General features: G+C 41.0%; 2 protein-coding genes across 2 annotated transcripts in view; one reads left to right on the plus strand and one right to left on the minus strand.

The window, feature by feature from the left end:
* WDFY4 (WDFY family member 4) overlaps positions 1-1,754 on the plus strand; it is a 143,326-nt gene extending 141,572 nt beyond the window's left edge. Inside the window, exons 61-62 of the mRNA XM_068398245.1 lie at positions 214-325; positions 1,432-1,754. Of these exons, the coding sequence (XP_068254346.1) occupies positions 214-325; positions 1,432-1,498 (179 nt within the window). The 3' untranslated portion in view covers positions 1,499-1,754. The remainder of the gene's footprint in view (positions 1-213; positions 326-1,431) is intronic.
* Positions 1,755-12,811: 11,057 nt separating this feature from the next.
* VSTM4 (V-set and transmembrane domain containing 4) overlaps positions 12,812-15,230 on the minus strand; it is a 38,146-nt gene continuing 35,727 nt past the window's right edge. Inside the window, exon 8 of the mRNA XM_068399651.1 lies at positions 12,812-12,988. Coding sequence (XP_068255752.1) covers positions 12,863-12,988 — 126 coding nt within the window. The 3' untranslated portion in view covers positions 12,812-12,862. The remainder of the gene's footprint in view (positions 12,989-15,230) is intronic.

Below are 15,230 nucleotides of genomic sequence, written 5' to 3' on the forward strand. Positions count from 1 at the left end.
CCAATTTACCACACAATTGATACAGCTGCACGTCAGCACATGTAACTATCATAGCCACAAATTAAATTGGGATGGGCCTATTTTGCAACAGCACAGGCTGAGATTAAATATATTTGTTCTCAACTTAACAACTTGCTGACCGTAAATAATAACAATCCCATCCATGCTGCCCCCAGACACTTTCTAAATATTTATTTTTAAACCACACAACAGGTAACAAGTGTAGAAAACACCTTGTTCTCTGTCGGGAGCTGAATCCCAGCCTTGCCTTCACTGGAAAACCAAGTCGCAGCAGCCCCGCAGTGACAGCGCTGGCTGTATCCAGGTACAGATCTCCCCTTGCGCTGCAGCCGCCTGCCGGCAGAGGGCGCCCTGCCTGGCATCCGCGAGGGCAGTGGTGCTGCTGCTGGGGTTTGGAGCTTTTGGTGGTGGTGTTTTTTTTGGTTTGTTTTGGGTTTTTTTGTTTGTTTGTTTTGGGGTTTTTTTGTTTGTTTGTTTGTTTTTTTTTTTTAAGATCTCAGTCAAATCACTCTGTCTTCATGAAATGCAGTCACTCTGAGAGCCGGCCTGGTTAACTGTATTAAGTGAAGGGTGTTGGGATAGCGGTCAGATCGGAGACAAACCAGGAGAAATAGCAGAATAGTTCGACCTGAATAGTTGTAGAGATCAGCAGCTGCTACATTGTCTCTTCACCATAGAAAAAACCACTATTTTAGGAGTTGCTGGAGATGCTATTGCCTTAAAATGTAAACAGGAAGTTTATGGTCAAAGGACAACTTTGTTACTAAACTTCACTCAATTTGCACAGCCAGCAGTATTTTGGTTTACTCAGTCCCTCTCCTGCAGTTTCATCTGGCTGTAATATTTGTTGTTATCTCCTACTCCAGGACGTTACGAAGTACTGTAAAACAGTTGCTATCTTTCTTTCCAAAAGTGTTGGCATTTTGATAGTTGCTAAAACAATTCCTATATTCTGCATGCTCGGATTTAGAGCACTGAGTGACTGTGATGTTTATATGCACTGAAAGTGGAAAAGTTTGAGAGGGAGGGTTAGTTTCATTGGTGTTGGTTGCACTGCATGCAGCAGAGATTTCAGTGGCTGAAACCATGATATTATGTGTTAACAAGTCTGAATTCTGAATCTGGCCGGCAGATTGTTTAACATTCATAGAGTCTCAGAGAAGGGTAAGAGCTTCTGATCTGGCTAGATTGCCCACAATCAGCCCACTGAACTCCAGGCAAGTTTGGATCCAGTTCTAAATTCAGTCTTAGAAGTACAAATCTTTGTCTACTCTGTATCATTGTTCTTCAAATTTAACATTAACCTGCTCCCCTGAATGTTGCATCTTCCTAATTGCTACAGATACAGGAGAAAGCCTTGATTCTATTTGCATCTTGTTTTTAAACATTTTTCTCTTTTTCTTTCTTAAGAAATTCCACCAAGCTCCTAGTTGGTGATGACTGGGGAAGAGTCTGCTGCTGGTCTGTGGATGGGTAGGAAGAAATAGCCAAGAACTCCTGTTTTTTTCAGCCTTTTGGATGGAGAGAAAATTACCCCTCATAGCATGAAAGAATCAGAGAAACTGGAAGCCTATGGCTGGGGACAGAATCTCAAAGGAGCTGTTGGACTGACCCTGCAGTCAACTCTGATTGAAATTAGAGAATGGACTCCAAAGTTGTGAGAGACACTGACAGACATGCACATAGACCATGAGATTTTGCAGTATTTGTCCTGGGAAAACTTTTGTATTTTAAATGTTACTTTAGATATTGAATTTGGCGTAATACATTGTATTTCACAAATAATAGCTAGCAAATAAAACTGCCTTGATTATGCCAAAGAGCATTGTAGCTTAATAAAATTAACATATTCTAATTTTAATGCCATGAGATCAGAAAATACTGAGGCTTCAAACAGATGTTAAGTGAGTTTGTTGCAGTATCTTTGTTCTTACTAACAATTCTTCTTACAAGTATGGTAACACCTTTGTTCCTACTCTTCCTCCTTCCCCGAACCTGCATGAAAATGTATGCATGCCTTCTGAAAACCTATTTTGTTTGCAAAGTGAAGGTAGGAATTTCCAGGTTGACAATGGTGCCTTAATGCAGCCCCATTGTGAACATGTGTTACGGTATGATCTTTAGTTTCCTAATTCCTGACTTGTTTTTTTTTCATAGTGAGCAAGGCAGGCAAAATGAATGGAATGGGTGAGGATGAAGATCTGACACGGCTGGTCGACATATTTTTTCATTCTCCTCCTTCACTGCCTTCTTTCCTAGCCTTGTCCTGATGTTCTCTGGAATATCAGTATATGAGACTTACTTCAGGATTTACCTTCACAATCACCCTGCATGGTAGAAATGGGTATTTGTAGTGTAAGAAGGCTGAGGTCATAGTGTAGTAAATTCAAGTGTCATTTGTGTCCCTAGCGGAGATGGAGAAAGTGTGAAAAATCAAGCTCCTTAATCCTTTATTGGGATTTGAAGGAGCTAAACTGATAACTTCCCCTCTCCCCTGCCCCTTCTTGACCTGGTAAAGAAATTGAGTATCTTATCTTACACACAGAAGGGCTGAGTAGCCACTTAGGCAGCGCAGCTTCCTAAACACTACTGACTGGGTCAGGGCACAGCCAGGATGAACACTAAGGACATTATGGCCATGAAGGCCCTTGTGTTCATACCACCAAACACACTCCTGAACAGACAGAGCCAGGAGAGTTCCTTGATTTTTCCACTGCGCTGGGACTGGTTAGCACTGGAGATGTGAAGCCCTGTGTGTGCTGCACTGGACAGCCAGAGATTGAGGAATGTGAGGAACTGCTATATGCCAGAATCTTGGTGCTAGAGACTTGCCAGCATTATTAGGAAGAATCTGGAGTAGAAGACAAGTTTTTACCAGTCTTGCTCTAACTACACCATCAACTTTCTTTGTCCTGCAGGGCACTGCTTTGTTCACGACCCTTCTTTTGAATTATGTTGCTGAATGAGCAAGACTTCTTACGGCAAACAGCTTCCTTTCTTACAGAGTGCTAAGACATGGCCTCCCAACCCACCCCGCAGATCAGTCTAAACTCCACAGCAAGTGAGGTAATTGCCTGTGGAAAATGTGGTAATTAGAGGCTAGCTCATGCTGCAGACATACAAGGAAGGCTGCATTATGTCTACACACATGACCTGGCTGGTTATCCTTTCTAACCCCTCCAAGTGTGTGACTTGATGACTCAAATACTATCCTTTCTGTGCTCAGTGAAACATACACTGAAAACAGACCAAAACGCACCAATGTTTTTGCAATCAAAGTAACCCTATGGAGAAAAGATGGATGATGCCTATCTTTCCTTTTCCTGAGAACTGGGGAAAGGTCAATTGTCATAGAATTCAACAAAATTAAGTACACTACTTCTTTCCTCTTCCCTCTCTGCACATTCCTTAAAAATAGCTGTGATTTGGCTAAATAAACAGCAAGACTTGGACTCCTGTCAACTGTGAATACAGTTTTACTGAACCATGATAAAGGTGATTAAGAACCATGAAAGAAGCTCACTACCTGTATTTTCATTTACGTAGTAGGCATCTTGATAGCTTGCTAATTGTGTCTCCTCCTTTAGCCTTTTCATGAAGCCTGTCATTGCCAATAGCAGATACACCCTTTCCTAGAGCTGGCACAGGCACCTACTTTGCAGCCTGGGCAGCAGCACTAATGGTTCCAGTGCTCTAGACATCAATCTGACTTTGTTTGGTATAAGAGGAGGCCAGCTGTAGGCTAGCCATGCATGGATTTGACAGGCTTATCTCCTTGTTCCTAATGTCAGTTCTCTTACATCTTCAAGAGAAGGACAAGGTGCATCAGCTATTGCTTTGGATCACAGAGAAAAAATCCAGAGTGTGCTTGTGTGAATGGAAGTCAGCAGGTTAAGAATGAATGTCTTTCTGAGTCAAGCTTGTTCTAATGTTCAGAGAGTTGTGATTTGGGAGAATATAAAAGGCAAATGGATAGAAATGGGTTGCAGTTTCCTCCTGGTGAAAATTCTGATTAGGAGTTATTTGCTGTACAACAGTGTTTGGTTGAGAAAGTTTTGGTTTCTTCTCTAGCTCTAGAGGATTTTTCCCCAGAGTTGTAAGTCATGGAAAGAAAAGCATACTGGAGTACCAAAAGCACCACTTCTTGCTTGCAGAGTTAAGGTACAAACATAAGTATATTGCAGTCATCAAATTTTTTAGGTCTGATACAGCCAGTGTGTGTGACAGTGGTGGAATGCTACCCAGTCATTTTTCTGCAGGCAAGTCTCTGTGACATGAAGGTTTTGCTAGAAATTTGTAATATACGGTTGAACAATTAACTGTGAAACCAACCCTCTTAGAAGCACCTACTTTTATATCTCTGTTGGTCTTCTGTGTATTTGGTAAATGATGAATGTCAATGAAATTCTGTCAGCTCTAGATGTGGATGTAGCTTTCACTGACACATAGATAAGGCTTGGTGCTAGCTTAGGGGCAGTAGTGGTGCCTGCTTGGTGGGTATCTGGATGTGATACTGATTCTTTAATGGTTGCGGGGGATGCAGGGGTAGCAGATCTAGAATATGCTTAAAAAATTAAGCAAGTAGAGCAATTCCACAGCAAATACTTTCAGCATAACTCCATTGTTAATGTAAGTGGCACAGCGCAAATGTCACTAGAGTGTTGTAATTATCTCAGAATCAACTTTTGCAAGGGGTAAGTAGCTCAGGGTGAGAATTACCCTTAAAGAAATCCAATCTTATTAGGATAAGAAATACAGAAATAAGGCACAGTTTTAACTTTGCCCTGTAGGGAAACCAAGAAGAGAAATGTGGAACAGCACAACCTTTATGTGACTTTAAAAATCAGTTTAATCTAATCGAGGACCATAAACCCTAATATGCCTTAATCACACTTATTTGGTTATTGCACAGACCGTGCTTCCTTGTTTGGTAATAGAAGTCTTGTGAATGTTACAGTGAGCATTAAATACTGCCTGATTCTTGTAGCTTTCTGTTGGCTAATAAACGCTAGTGAAGCAATATTTGCACAGCTGCCTGTGTGCTGCAAGGGCCTTTGCATCTTCATAAAAAAGAATTTGCTTGAACCTTTTTTGAGAAATCCATGCAAAGTGATCTGTAACTCCCACAGGAAAGTTCCCCCTGTGATTGTCACCATGTGCTACTGTTCCCAAGTCCTTTTCATACAGGGATCTCAAAACTTGTTACAAGAGGGTATTGGTAAGAAGATTGTCTCATTCATGATTGCCTATGGCTGTCACAAGGGAAGTTATCTGAGAGCCATATGAGCTAAAATAATTTGGAGGAATATTTTCTACGTGAAAATGCAGCCTGTCATGCTTGTCTCTTATCTTTTGGGAGGGACATCCCAAGGAAGTTGAAAAAGAAGCCCAGAAAAGCTCTGGACCTGGTCCCAGCTCTCTTGTCTCCTGCTTGATACTAAGCGCCTCTGAGCCAGGTAGCTGGAGGGATTTGTTTGCTTATGGTCACACACATTACTTAGAGATCAGACTAATTGTTGCATTACTGATGTCACTCTTCAGACATGTGTACAGCAATTACTGTGAGAGGGAACAGTGCTGGTGGAGGAATGCCAGCCTTCCCTATGCTTTTTTGCCTTACAGACAGGTTGTTATCAGAGCTCTTCCTAAGTGTCCAGAGGCTCCTGGAAATTTGCCACATGAAGTTTTTAAAAGGGAACCCTCTCGTTCCCTGCACTGGAGTTAAATGCCTTATGGAAACCTGGTATCCAGAACCAGGCAGCCTTCAGCAGTACATTGGGACCTTGGTGACCACGAGTAGTATTTGCTGTAATGAGTACTGAGCAAATGTAGGCCTTGTGATGGGGACAGCTGTGCCTGTGTTCAGTGATCACTCGATGTGTTTCATACTCAAGTGTCGCAACCTACGCATGTGGAGGGTTATCGGTGTAGGGCAGTCACTGAGGGAGCAAAGGTGAGTGTGCTGGCTGGGTGGCTAGAGCTGAGGATGTCAGGTGAGTCCTGTCGTGGAAAGAACCTTGTGAGCTTTTCCTGACTGGGGAGAAGTTGTTTCCGTGTGCTGCAACAGCAGCATGGGAATTTCCCTGTTTCAGGTCAGAAATTCTCTCCTTGTTCAGTTTGGGCAGGACGCTCTATGGACTTTGCTTCTCCCTCGTACATCTGTTTCTTGGCCAGGAGGGACAATGAAGAGTCATGCTCCCATGGCTACTGCAGTTTTGGTGGGGTGATCAGCTCCCATGAGGGGAGCACAGGGATTAAGCAACTGGAATGAACAGTGACAGTGCTCTTTGGCTGCCCCCGTGCACAGTCCATTCCCCATGGTCTCCTGGCTATGGCAGTCTCCAGTGGAGAGGTGGTAACAAGTTAAATCTCCTCTGCCAATGTCTATGTCTTTATACCCCCTAATTTTACTGACACCATTGGACTAACCAAAATAAAATGCAGCCAAGGTGTAGTTATTTAAGTTCCCATTTTTGACTGTCACAGTTGCAGAGCACCAGATCTGGTAAGCAAGCAAAAGGCATATCTTTATTGTGACAGTGGGACCATGCATGTTGTAAACAACGGTTTCCAGTAGTGTTACTGAAATAACCAGAGTTGCTGCCAGACTATAAGGTAATTTGGTTGGGAAGGTGGAATCCTGATTTGCTCCATAGCCTTTGTGTGGCAGGCTGGCTTCTGCCTGTAACCTGCCATTTCTTGACTTTTGTTGTGTGAGGACTCAGTTGCCACCTTGTTGGGTGTAGCAGCCTGTGGTGTTCATGGTGAGCGTCTGTTTGAAGCTCTGGGCAGCTTTTGGCTCTTTAGAGACCGATTATGAGCTGAATCTATACTCTGTATTTGGGCTCTATATTTACAGGCCCTTCCCTGTGGCAGTGCTGGGACTGTGATAAGTGGGAGGAGGCCCACTAGAAATCTACTCAAGCAGGTCTAATTGTACCAAATAGAACGGCTCAGTAGAGTGGAAAATAGTCCTCATATATCTACCCGAAGAAGATAATGACCTTTTAAATAACAGAAGCAATTTTATTTCAATACCCCAATTACTCTGAACTCTCAAATGTCAAAGTGCCAAGCACTTTCAAAATAACTTAATTTAGACATTTATAGCACTTAGACACTGCTAGTTTCTTATCTAACCTAATTATGGGTTGTACAGGAAATTGCAAAGCATCCCAATTAATGTTATTTTTTATAGTGATACATGGGAGGGGCCTTTGCCATTTGCTGTCATCATGTGCATAGTAATTTACTAATTTTGGCTTTTGAGTTAGTTTCCTGGCAGGACAGAGCTCTTCTATCCTCTGGTTGCTCTTTGAGAGCAAGGAAGGAGGAAGTAGAGGCAGAAGTGAGTATACCTGTGTTTGTCTGAGGGATTTGAAGGGCACATGTTCCTGTGAGAGCAGAGTGCCATTGCAAGACAGGACCATTTAAGGCATAGAGGTGCCATATAGAATAATAATGGCTGGCTGTCAATCTTGTTGAACCTCTCTAATCTGAGTACTTAGTCCAGGATTCTCCACTTACCTGTCTCCCACAGGACTAGCTCAGGGGAATGATATTTCTAAAGCTGCTTAACCGGCTGCCTGAAAAATCTCTTCACAGCCAGTGCTGAGCAGTTTCCCTTCTAGTTCCTGGGCACAGCAGGCAGTATCAGAGGTGGAGGAAGTGGTGTAGCACCACTGAGCAGTATCCAGTGACTTCTTGTTTGCTTTTATAGCAAAGGGAGGACACATGTCCGGTTACCATGTTTGAAAGTGATAACTGTTGCCGATCCCCATGTGTGTTTTGCCCTGTATATTTTATATGATGTCCTGGTTCTGTGCTGTGCTCCCCCACCAGTGTCAGGAGAGAACTGTTAGCAGTCAGAGAAGTTCCTCTTTCCTCAGCATAATCCAAAAGGATCAACAGCTAATTTCTCGAAGAAAGGTGTGGGCAGCTACGTACTGTAGCTGCTGTCAACTGTGCCCAAGACCATCCCATCTCAGAACAGGAAGGCACAAGCCCCCAAAGGTGATCTTGTCTTGTGCAGCTCTATGTACAGAGCCCTAATACACCATTGTGCTCTCATTGCTTCCTTATGGTAAAATATTGCTGCAGACAAGATAGACAGGATTTTTAACATGGCTTAACAACTTAAATCCAATACAGAAAGTTTGAGTTCGACTCAACAGCTTGTGTTCAAGGGGGACACAGGGAAGAGGCGTGCAGGGAGGTAAGAAGTCCCTTTCCCCAAAGTTTTTCTCTAGCCAGGACCAGAACCCAAGTGAGCTTGCCTGGGGACTCTGTGCACACGATCTCCTGCTTCTCTGGTGTGAGATGCAGGAGAGTCCCAGGTCCTGCATAGTGAGGAGAAATGCAATTGTAGTGACTAGCTGTGTTATGTACTAAAATGAAAACCTGGACAAGTATTAGCTGGAGGCTTGAAAAGTGCTGCCTGAACACTTCTGACTGGGGTAGTCAAAGACTGAATGGCCTCTTGTGGGGTTTGCAAACAACCCAGCAACACTGGTGAGGAACAAGAGAGATTTAACACAATACGGTGCCGGAACAGGTAGGATTCTTGCCCTACCTATTTCTATGCAGTTAGTAGAGCCCATTGCTTCAGTATTTAGCTTCTGAGTGGAAATGCTGGAATATGAAACTGCTGTGAAGTTTGCTGAAAGAGCTGGGGCAGCCAGGGAGAGGGGTTGTTTGAGATCCACAAGTTGGAGCTATGGTGTGTTTTGTGCAGGTTTTTCAGCAGGCATTTTCGTCTGTGGGCTGTGCTCAGAATGGGATCTGGGAAGCCAAATCAGAACCCAACCCAACCATTCCCTGAATTTCCAGGGCTGTTTTCTCTGAAATAATTTGTTAATCTATTCCAGAGAAGCAGTGTTGGGAATCATTTGTTCTTTACAAGAGGAAAGCCTGACAGAACTGAGGCTGTTAATTCTCTTTTCAACCTTCCCTTTATTGAAGGGTCTTCAAACGTGGAGAAGGCTGTTAAGAGGAAAGGGAGATGTTCTGTATGTCTACTGGGGAAAAGGCAAGAAGATATAACCTATATGCTAGGTTATATTTTGAATTATTATGGCTGTGGAAATAGATGGTGAGGAGAGTATGGAACCTTATCACTGTAAGTTTCTAAGAAGAGGTTAGACCAACCTCTGCCAGGTTAAGTCAGGCTGAGTTGATCCAACCTTGAGATCAAGTGATAGACTAGCTGACGTCTCAAAATCTGTTCCCTCTCTGTTTTCTCTTTTTCTGAGAGGAATAACACAAACTTGGAGTCTTCTACTGACATGCAGTCTTTCAACCTACACTGCTTCCCAACAAAGGTAGGAAAATGGAGACAAACCAGGTGGTGGAACAAAGCACAGCAAATGGATGTATTTCAGATTAGTGCAGGGAACTCAAAAGAATGATTGTTATGCAGTGGAATTTTATGTTTTACCCTGGCAGGTTAGACTGGAGCCAAAAAAGATCTTTGCACCCTGATGTCACTCACCAAAGGTGTTTTGGAGAAGCCCTCAAAAAGCAGAGGTTGGCATACAAATCAAACATCAAATGAGATCTCGTCTGGTCTGAGTCTTTCTATGCCAGCAGAACCTGGCCAAACCCTGGCTAAGGATAGAAGTTTATTGAACTTCTTAATGAAGAGAACCCCCCAATTATGCTACAGTTATTCTAAAACAAATAATCTGCTTGTAATTACAGAGATAATGACATTCTGACCACACCTATTGATTAGAAAGTTGTAATAAAGAGTAATAAAACACCTTTACCTTGGGCTGCAGAATCAACCCACACACAGCTCGTGACACTAATATGATTTACTCCTATTTGCTGTTGGAGGATTCTAGTAATAAAATTTAATGTGGAGGAACAAGGTGCATTTAACCAAAACTGTAAACAACTCTAATTCTATTTAAAGCTATAAGGTGCAGTACATTAACATTTAACAATGTGATACTAAATTGGTGTGAAGCTACTAGAGCTGTATTTGTTAAAATTTCAGCACTAGGCCATGTTTTCCCAATGACAACAGAAGGAATAACCAAAATAGTATGACTCAGCAGATTCCAACTGCTGCTTTATAAGGTATTAAGAGCCTTCATGGGAGCTCCTGTCATAAAGGAACAGTGGACCACTTTCAGCTCTGCTGCTGTTCTGCTGAAGCCAGAGGGAGTTAGGCCAGAGATTAATTCGGCCTTACAGTTCCTGTTAGAAGGAGCTAAATCCAATTTATTCTGCATTTCTCCCACTAAAGCACATTATACTCTGAAATTTTCTTCTCCGTAGTCTTTCAAGTGAGCTGCTTTGAGACTTAAAGATGTACAATGATGTTTTTCTTTCTTCAATGATATGATCTGACATTGTTAAATCTGCGTGGACACTGCATAAGAAAAGGCATAGGAAATGTCTCCTTAGGAAGATGAGTGTTCTCCTAGTAGTATTTCTGGCCCCCTTTCACTCAGCTGGTCTGTTGCCTTTCAGGATTCTGCTGTCATCTGAAGCCAGTTACAAATGGAAAACATTTTAAAACCATGGAATGTTTTGCAGAATGAAAAATTCAATTCCCACCAACTGTGATTGTCTAAATGATGAGTATGAGATAAACACCTATCCTCGAATTGTTCTCTAGCAAACAATAAATCCTACACAGACTGAGAGAACTTATCTCACCAGAAAAGGTAATTTATTTAGCTCAATTAACTATTATTTTGGGGAATTAGATATCAAACATAAACAAGAATATATGGAATATTAATACACAAAAATGGTATTCATTAAAATACTGGGGATAAACATACAGTAGAGGATTTTTCTGAACAATGGGCACAATGGCGAGTTGTATGTAAAAGGAATGTTTATATACCAAACTTTAGAAAGTTTTCACAACTAAGTGGTCAAGTTATTAATGTGTTAGGGTTTTATTTTTAATTCCAAACAAATCACTAAGTTCTATACTTTTCTAAGGCCTTCCTTATAGCTGTCTGCATAAGAGATGTCCTCTCTGAATAGTCAGTCAAACTCTAGCTGTTCCAATATTGATCCCTGAATGTTTGATCACTCTTTAGCACCAGTTTCTTTTTGGTCAATCAGTTAATTGCTGTTGTCATTGAAAGTCCATCACCCAGTCAGAGAACAAGGAAAGATACCATGCCGTTTTGTGAGTGATTAAACTCCTGGGATAATAAAAAGTTGAAGCAAACATTTTCTTGACAGATGACATATGCATACATTAAAAATGCAAATAATTACTAACAAACCTATTGATAAAAGCCGGACTCAGTTTGGAAAGAACTGTTTTGATGAGGGACTAGAGTTGGAACTAGTACTGTACATAATGACCAGCCTGCCAAGCTTTTCTTAAATTCTTTTTTTATACAAGAGACTTTTATCTAACATGGAAGCAGGTGACTGCATTTTACATTTATACATCCTGGCTATATAGTAACAGATTATGTATGCTGCCTAATCTCTACCCTCACTCAAAAAACTGTAAAAAGCAGTTTATACAGAATCACTTATTCTGGTGAAACCTTTCAAAAGGCAGTGATATGCTCTCTCCATTTGCCGCATGTACCCATCCCTGCATTGTCACCCCTTCCCTCCTCTCCTGCGCTCCCATGCAGTAACAGGAGTAAAGGCATGAGTATTCCTGTGATGGTTCTCGCTGTGCTCTGAGCTGTGGTGAGAAGTTGCTGTATAACTAAAAAAACTCTATCTGTAAAGGAGGAAGTAACTCGGATCACCTTGGTTAGGATTTCAAAACCCAAGGCCTGCAAGTGCTACTCCAAAATCCACACTAAATGCTGCTGAATGAGTGGCCTGTCAAGGGGTGGCCTGTCAAGGGGCTCCCTCTCAGACCTGGAAAGGAGCTGGCACATGCTAAGTATCAGATCTCCATGGCCTGATGGTGAGCTGAAGAGCCCATGCTTTTATGTCTCCATTAACTCTATGGTTACTCAAGGGCTAAAGCTTCCCAAGGGCTGAAAGATGGATACCCAGCTCTCCCTGAGCTTTGGTGGAATTTGGGCATTGGAGATTTACGAGCTTGAAAACGTCAGTCCAGCTATCCTTCATGACTTGAAATGCCCAGGATGCCACAGAATAGCCTATTTTCCATGAATGTGTATCGAAGGAAAAGGAAGAATCCCTTCTCAGTTATCAAGAGATGAAGAAAGAGGAAGAGTATTTTGTGCTCTCACATTAGACTCACTTCCCTATCTCCCAAGCCCTGGTCTTTCCAAAGAACTTTACTAAAAGTAATGAAAGTTTTTAAAGACAATGTCATTTAGAAAGGGAATCTGAAAATACAGAAACCAACCCTTTTTATAACTATTTCTGGAGGGGAAAAAAAAAAAGCAGAAAAAGTAATTTTAGATCTTCCTTTGATGTAGAAAAAAAGGCTCAGCTTTACTGAGTTAATATTTTTCTGATGGGAAAAACAGCATTAAATTGACAAATTTCCTCGTCAGTGGTCTTTGTCTTCAGAAGTAGGCTGTTGTGCATGGATCCTGCGACTAGTCCTTCTGAGGCTTGCTAAGATGTTGGTGTTTGCAGCTGGACTTGTCACATTAGCATCAAAGAAGGAATAATGTTTAGTATTGAAAATGCCCCAGGTGGAACTTCAGTCCATTTCAAACAAGGGGTCTGAACACTATGAAAGGTGTCTCTGGGATGTCACTTGTAGACCACTTTCAACTACATTTTTTTTAAGTGTCTCATAGAAAAATAGAAGTGCATGAATGGAAATAAAAAAATAAGGACATTTTTATGATTTTTATAAATAAACAGCACAGCAAGAATTAAATAGAACACAGACAAAGGACATTTATACAGGCATGAACTATTACAGTTTGTTCTCCTCAAAGAGTATCTGTGCGTAGACTGTTGTACTGGGAATGCCTTTGGCTTCCTGAATCGGCTTCATAAGTTCAAGTTCAGCGTATGTTAAATTCTCCTCTGTGATTTTCGGCTAGGAAACAGAACCAACAAATTACAGTTATAACGTCATTACCACTGAATGCAGAGGCGCCTTAAATATTCTATAGAATGGGCTGTATTTCTTCTTTTACACATGCTAATTCTGCTATGCAGTTAATCAGTTTAGTTCTGCACTAGAGTCAGTTCATAGAAAATGAAATAAGAATAATATTAAAAATAAGAAGCAGGAAATAACAGGATTTTCAGGTTTATTTCCAATATCTCCTTGTTTCTCAAACACTAAACATTTTATTTGACAATTCAAATATTGCAAATTTGAAAGATGCCTGTTAGCAAAATGTTCAGCCTCTTTAATCATAAATTTCCCAATTTAATTTTAGTTATTGTAGATTTCAACATTTGAAATATGTATGCCAGATTTGATTACCAGCTGTAAACCTTGGACCAGTTACGTCTTTAATCATGACCACTCAAAGTACCTCTCATTATGTTTCTTAACAGAACCAAAAAACATGTTAAAATATGCAGAAGGCAGCAAAAATGGATAGAATTGAGTTGTTGTCATTCCAATGGGATTTCACCACTTTTTGCCCTGCTGTAGATGAGTTCAGAGTTAAGAACAAAGGCCATACTACCAAAGCTGTGTGATGTATTGCAGTGGTTGAGTTTTAGACTTAAAACTATAAAACTTAGCTAAAAGAGGTGTTATCAAGAAAAATTACTGAACAAATTTCACGTGGGTGACAGAAGAGCTGCCTACTGCTACTGGGGACTTCATCCAGACTCAGAGTGGTGTCTTAGAGGAGGAAGGTCTTGTGTTCCTTTGTGTGTGTTGGCTCATCAGTTGGGAGTGGGTTGTTCATATGAAATTCACCTCAGAAAAAGTAGCAACAAATAAAAGTGTTTCTGTTGAATTGTATGTGGGACCCTAGTACCTGAAATGGATTTCAGTTCATCTGTAGAAGATTAAAGTCTGTGCTCCCTGAAGAAGGGTGAAGTGCTAAGGCCCTGTGCAAGTAAAGAGCTGGGGTATTTGTTCTTTTATATTTTTGGGTACAGTGTTTACCTGAACTGAATACAACTGGTGTCCTCAAGTTTAAGCCTAAAAAGGACAATTAAAACAAGACAAAAAGCATTTCAGCCATAAAAATTTTTGCAGTCGCAAGGCTATGCCTGATAGAAAAGGTTACATCTCTGAAAGCAAGAAAGGTTTTGCCAGTTTTAATCTGAAAACTGACTCAAAGTTCATAAACCAAGATTTTCCATACATACTTAAATGTTATAATGAAGAAATTGACAATATTTTCCAATGCCAAGAGTTTCCTTTATGTTTTATTTGCTGCTATTTATTTCTTTCTGATTTAACATAAATGATTCCTGTTCCCTTGAAATGTGTTTGAATAATTATTATATTGTCTTCTGGCTAAAAATATAAACATCTAATATCCTCTGAAATCAGTCCCTGTGCTCCCCTGCTTCCTGTCTTTTGCATTGCTCTGGAATCCTCTCATTTTGCCTTGACAGTTGCTCACACTCTGGATTTCAGATTGTATCCCTCTGGGTGGATCAGTTTACACTTTTCCAGCACTAACTTAATCTTTTTTCTTCTCTGCAGATCTGATCCTGAAATACTTTGTGCAGCTGCTGCTGCTGCAAGTGGTGTCATTGAAGTCAGTTGATCTGTACATGTGAGTAAAGGCCATTTGCAGGGCTGTAATCTTTGCATTTGATTACCCACATGGTCTTCACTCTCCCCCCCCCCTCTTGCAATAGGGTAGTCCTATTTGATCTCAGCTTCTGGTCCTCTTTCACTATCAAATGCTCTACTGTTGACTACACAGATTTCCTGCTTTCGTTGAATTCTCTGGTGTAATGATGTAAAAGCACTTTCTGTGGATCACAACCTTCTCTTGTATGTAATAAAAATACAATCACACATTTCTTCTCTTTGTTCATGTATCGGGACTAAACTGAACCACAATGTTTAGAAAGGCATCTGTCCTATCCTGGCTTTGGCTTAAAGAGTTAGAAAAAACTCTTAGTCAACCACTCTGACAATTAAGTTTTATATTCCCCTCTTCTTTCTAGCCTGTGAGAGTATTAGCCTCAGTTTCTAGGCATTTAAGTTGGTTTTGCCTTTTTTGATATGTTGAAGTTCCCTTTTGAGATTTCAAAACTATGTGTGCCCATCTATTCAGTAGGTAGTACAGAGGCTAAAACAGGAGTGAAGTTGAGGCTGGACATCACAATAACACCAGCAAATGTTGAAGACT

The sequence above is a fragment of the Nyctibius grandis genome, chromosome 4 (assembly GCF_013368605.1).
Source record: "Nyctibius grandis isolate bNycGra1 chromosome 4, bNycGra1.pri, whole genome shotgun sequence".
NCBI classification, from domain to species: Eukaryota; Metazoa; Chordata; class Aves; order Nyctibiiformes; family Nyctibiidae; genus Nyctibius; species Nyctibius grandis.